The 5,535-nt window shown below is 43.7% G+C and overlaps 1 protein-coding gene across 1 annotated transcript; it reads right to left on the bottom strand.

The window, feature by feature from the left end:
- Positions 1-1,276: 1,276 nt before the first annotated feature.
- LOC123130556 (uncharacterized) lies at positions 1,277-3,321 on the bottom strand. Its single transcript, XM_044550429.1, has 5 exons — positions 3,055-3,321; positions 2,731-2,943; positions 2,553-2,645; positions 2,323-2,427; positions 1,277-1,860 (listed from the first exon to the last, which is right to left on the bottom strand). Exons 1-5 carry the CDS (start codon positions 3,313-3,315, stop codon positions 1,498-1,500), a joined length of 1,035 nt encoding a protein of 344 aa, XP_044406364.1. The 5' UTR covers positions 3,316-3,321; the 3' UTR covers positions 1,277-1,497.
- Positions 3,322-5,535: the final 2,214 nt, after the last annotated feature.

Below are 5,535 nucleotides of genomic sequence, written 5' to 3'. Positions count from 1 at the left end.
TTGTAAGATGGGAGGAGAGACGGTGGTCTTGCAATAGAGAAGAGGGAGAGGCGAGACGGTGGTTTTGGAATGGAGATGATGGAGAGGAGAGGGGGTGGTTTTGAAATGGAGAAGAGGGAGAGGCGAGAGGCGAGACGGTGGTTTTGGAATGGAGATGATGGAGAGGAGAGGTTCCCCTGCCTTTAGGTCGCTGACAGGTGATTCTCAGAGAAGAAACTACAAGTTTCAGTTTCAGATAAGAAACTCCAAGTTCAGTTTCAGATAAGAAACTGCAACTTTCAGAGGCATAGCATTTATATTAACTCGGCCTTTTCAAATAGTGTTAACATCATGCTGAAAGTTTTATTCATGGTCGAAACTGGAACTACCAGCCATTTAACATCATGCTGATCAACATTCATGCATAACACATCTTCATATGATGCACAGTCGAAAAGATATGTTATTTTCAAAATGCCCACACAATGTTGAGTTTGCGAAAAACAGAGAAAACGAGGGACGAAGGTTTGGCAAATGTAGGACGTGGTGTGCGTAGATGACAATTGGGACCCACATGTCAATAAAGGCAGAGGCAAAAAATTTGGAGATATTTTCTCTGCACAGGTGGAATCGAACCCGGGCGAACAGCTATCACTACAAGAAATATGGTAATCTGTGACAGCCCTTATCTGTCACTGAGAGCCCAGAAACTGTCATCGATGACCGTCGGTGACTGTGGGCCTGTCCGTCATGTATATCGTGTCATAATTTGTCCACCCGACCAACCTTGACGGATTTTTCGTCTGTCATGGATTTAGGCCAAATTATGACGGTCATTTACCGTCACTGATCGGCCCCCAAGCCCGCCTGGCCCGCCCCAGGCCCGGGCCTCTGTGACGGACTTTGCCGTCACGCATTTACATGATGACGTGGCATCAACACTCCAGTCTGGGTCTGACGTGGCACCACCTGGGCCCATGTAGCCTTCGGCCCAGTAAGTTTTGGCCCATTTGTTTTGGTTCGAACTATTTTTTTCACCGTTCATGTTAGCCCATTTCCAGTGGTCCAACAAGCACATCAGCCCATTAATCTTATGGGCCAGTTATGTTTTTTTACCCAAAATATGTTTCGAGGCCTACTTCATCCAGCCCATCAATGTTAGGTTTACCCAACGAAGCCCATTTGTGATGTTTACACGAAACAATTTAGCACTAACAATTATTAATAATTTGTATACAAATATTAAGACAGAAAGAGGCACAACATTACAAAGCACAAGTCACATTACACAAGTACTGCTCCTCCATGACACATCCACCATAGCATTCAGCCTACATCTCAAGATCCACTAACCATCAAGCACCAACATGCAACTAGTTTGCATCGAACAGTATGCAGTTTGCATAACAAAAGGCTGACAAAATAACAAGCTAGGTTCCACCAGCATATCCCACATTCATATAGCTTCCAGCAGCTTTTTGGACAAACACCTTACCCTTCAGCTGATCTTGATGCCATCTAACTTAGCAATAAGTCTAGTTTTGCATCCATCTCAGCTTGCTTCTTCCTGTTCTCCTCGTCTCGCTTCCTGTACTCCTCATCTTGCCTGGCCCTTTCTTCTTCAGATTCCTTCAACTTCTTGGTCAAGGTGTCAACACACGCCCGAAGCTCAACATTCATCTTCTGCGCTGCCAATTCTAGTTCACGGTTGATAGCACTGGATCTCGCATGGACGTGCTGGATCCCCACATGCTGAAGAAACCTCGGCTTCTTAGTGTGCTTAGCAAGCACTTCAGCTACAGCTTCGGTTGCCGCCTCAGTTGCAGAGCTCGATTCCTGACCATCTTCTGTAGGATTAGGAACCTTCTTTTCCATCTCGGTCTAGCAATGCCAAGCAACAAACATGGTTATGAGACAGCTTAAGCACAAGTAGAGATGACATCATCAGCAAGTTAACATGCATGAGGAAAGCTAGCATGCATCCTTATCTTGTGAGAACAGAGTCAGATTAAACTTTTTTCTGTGCGGAGCTGAGTCGGATTATTCATCAACAACAAAGTGGCCAGAAGAAACAGGATAAATTATATCAATAAAGTACAAGCAACTAATGTTTAAATCTAATTATTTTATATATACTACAAGATAGAGACTGAGGATGGCCAAAACTGCAATATAGGACAATCTATTACAAGATAGTCACGTGAATATGTTAACATTTCCAATTAACCTACACTGGCATTTGCTTAATATTTTTCAATCTATAAGAGGGACTGAAACAATATTAATTCTAGCCGTGCAAAAGTTAAAACTTTGATGGTTGGTAGTCTTTGAAAGCTGACTTACAATTGCATCCAGCACAACATTGGTGTAACCTTTCTTTTTCTTGCTGTAGTGGCACTCCTTGAACAAATCCACTGCTGTTGGTTCTTCATCCTTGTATTTTTCTCCCTAAAAACAACAGATATGAAGGCAAGGGAGCATCATATACCTACACTACATGGAAGCAATCCAAAAACACCTTTTAACAGTGCACACATACATCTTGCACATCCACAACCACATGTTTGACTTACCAGATTTCCACAGTGCACAGGGTAGCTGTGCGCTCCAGTAGTTTGGTGGAACTTAACTTGAGCTCGATTAGCTTTGTTAATTTGAGATATCCCCTACATCAAGAGACGAAATACATGTAAGGCACAATCTCTAGATTAGCATGTAAAAGGCGAGATCGGTCTGAAGGAAGAGACATACCGTCTTTTTGGGATCCTTCCAGCTTTCCACTAGCTCGTTCCACTGGTCATCAGTCATCGAGGGGACCGGAGAAGTTCTCCTCACCAAATGGGGTGCATGAGGATCAAAATACTCTTTCTTGAGCCTATATCGTTGTTGGCGAGTCGCGTGTTTCAGCATTTCTGTGCAAGCCTTCCTAACTGGCACCGCCTCTAGGGCCATCTGAAACATGTTCTAGTAAGATAAAAAACATGGGTAAATATCATGATGGCAGATAGACAAAATAGCAGAAGATTGACAGGTTCCTAGCAATGTGAGGGAGAAAGGCCAGGATTATGTACTTACACCAACTTTGCCTACAAAGTTCCTGACGATCCCATCTCTGACATTTCCATTTGGGTCCTTGTAATCCTTCCAGTGCTTAAACACGGGCATATGGTGTCTGACTGTGACATTGCATTCGATTGCATACTTTGCAGCCAGAAGAGGTGTCTCTGGCCGTAAGCTTCCTTCTGGAATGAGAAGCAGCAGTTTGCCCTGCCGGCGTCGAGTGATCCTTTCCAGACCTTTCCCCAAATTGGGCCCCCCTTTCCCTTGGCTCCTCATAGGATTGTGGACCTACAAAGAAGGTAAAATCAAGGATGTATTAAGCTCACAAGAAGGCCAAGACAATATACTAGTAACCGATGGCAGCAACAATTAAGGCGAAACAATGTAAAGCGGTGAGAAGAGAAGCTAATGATGTATGCACCAATAGTTGAACTGTCAAGCTTTCATTATGGTTTATATCAAGTATATTTAAGATGGCAAGATGCATAGAACAATAGATTGAACAAGAAGTTTAGAAAATCTGAATGGAAGATCTAAAGGGCATTAATGCTTGAATGGAAGATCTGAAAATATATATACTTAATTTGCTATGTCATAGTGCCATTACTAAATAACAATAGCCTCATTAACAATCAAATAGATGCAAGAAAAATCAGGTTTGTAACTTGCCTTCAAAGTTACTGTCAGGTTGAGATTGCTGATGAGGTTGGGTACTACCACCAGCTTCGTTGTCCCTCTGGTTGTCATCATCACAATGGGCAATGAGATCAGCTCCATTGGCCATCCAGTTGCCGTCATCACAATGTGCAAGGTCATCATCTTTTTAGAAGAAGGCATCCAGTGAGAGCATGTTCATTATGCAATCGAAGTTAATACACAAGGCTAGAAATTCAAAGGATAGAACATGAGCATGATATGACAACAATAGTAAGAAACTTGCCTTCAACAAAATGGTCATCAAAGTTGGGAACAAATTCTTCAGCTTGGCTGGCACAAGCCATAGAAGAAATTGGCTTATGAATGACACTTGGTGTCTGCTGTTTAGGATCATACATCTCTTCATTTTGAGCACTTGCATCAGCATTTTGTGATTGTACTTTCCTCGACCTTGTAACTCGCATATTAGTTGGGATGTCCGCGAGAACTCTCTTAGCGGGCCGAGGCTTGACTCCACCAGGGGGCATGGCAGCAGATCTTTTCTTACTAGATTCCTGACTTGTTTTTTTACAGTCCTTCAAGCCTTGATAGAAATGAAAACACGGTTTAATTAACAACCTTTAACAAAAACTCTGCTGCAATGACCAACAAGCAACATATCTAGCAATGACTAGATGGAGGATTTTAGCACCTTGGAGTTTGAGCTAGCAGCAGGTGTGGACTTAAATTCTTGCAATGCTTCTGTCTCATGTACTAAACTACCATCGGACGACTCTCCTTCACTGGTATCGTCCTCATTAGGATGGTACTCAGCTTCAGATTCATCGGTACTATTGCTGGGCCTTTTTTTCCAGGTGAAATGACAGTTTTGGCTGCAAACAATGTTGATAATGCAGGAATTCCGAGTGCTTGCAGCCTTGAATTGTTCCTTATGATTCTTCTGAGGCGCAAATCATCCATATGATGTACAGGTGGTGGTTCTAAGATGAGTGAACACATGAACACAAATTACTATGTGCATAATATGTACTTGCTAACAAATTACTATTTCTTATGTTTATGTATGGCTACGGCCCTAATGAACCAGGAACACTAGCAATTGAAGTCAAGAACAATAAAAAAACACTATTACCACCTAGTAATTAGACATACATGGTCATGTTTTGAATTTTATCTGGTTGGATAGGAATATATCAATATACAGTTGTGTGCAATTCTGAAAACCAACAAATACTATAATGTTGATCCTTATCTTATCTGCTCGTATTTTACTACATAAAAGGAATCCAAGTGTCTTTTAGGTGCTTCAGGACTGCTGTACAAGTATGCAGTAGCTCAAGCTCTAGTTTCAGATATGGTAGTTTTAGATCAAAGCATGGGTTAAGAAGATTATACCTGCTGTCTTGCGTCCTCAGGATTTCTTCGCTGCAATCTTCTTCCCCATTAGTGTGTCGTGCAGATGTCCAGCGAGGTGTCGGAGATGCCCTTGGAGCAGCGAAGTGTGGTGGCAGCGAGGCACTTGAAGCGGCGCAGTATGGAGGCGACAACGGCTTGTTTCTCGGGTTTGGTGGAGGGGAGGTGGAGGGGAGGGAGTCTGTGGCCGGCAGTGGATGTGGGTTTGTGACCGGTCGTGGAGGCGGAAGAGGAAGAGTAAGGGCAGTGGCGAAGGTGACCAGCGGCGGCCGGGTCATGTTCTAGGGTCTGGTGGAGCGTGGGGGCGGAAGGGGGTCTTGGCCAGTAGTGAGTGAGGGGTTGTGACCGGCGGTGGAGGTGGAAGAGAGACAAGGCTCGTGCTCGGCGATGGAGGAGGTGATGCCGGCGGTGGAGGAGGTGGTGCGG

Source organism: Triticum aestivum, chromosome 6A, assembly GCF_018294505.1.
Source record: "Triticum aestivum cultivar Chinese Spring chromosome 6A, IWGSC CS RefSeq v2.1, whole genome shotgun sequence".
Lineage (NCBI taxonomy): Eukaryota > Viridiplantae > Streptophyta > Magnoliopsida > Poales > Poaceae > Triticum > Triticum aestivum.
This window is presented reverse-complemented; position numbering and strand designations above follow the sequence as displayed.

Excerpts from the sequence above, each read along its gene's own strand:
- LOC123130556 (XM_044550429.1), bottom strand. The coding sequence starts at position 3,315 with ATGAGGAGCCAAGGGAAAGGGGGGCCCAATTTGGGGAAAGGTCTGGAA. Across the intron at positions 2,944-3,054 it reads ACTTTGTAGGCAAAGTTGGT|AACATGTTTCAGATGGCCCT; the intron begins GTAAGTACATAA and ends TTATCTTACTAG. Across the intron at positions 1,861-2,322 it reads ATGTTGTGCTGGATGCAATT|ACCGAGATGGAAAAGAAGGT; the intron begins GTAAGTCAGCTT and ends TGGCATTGCTAG.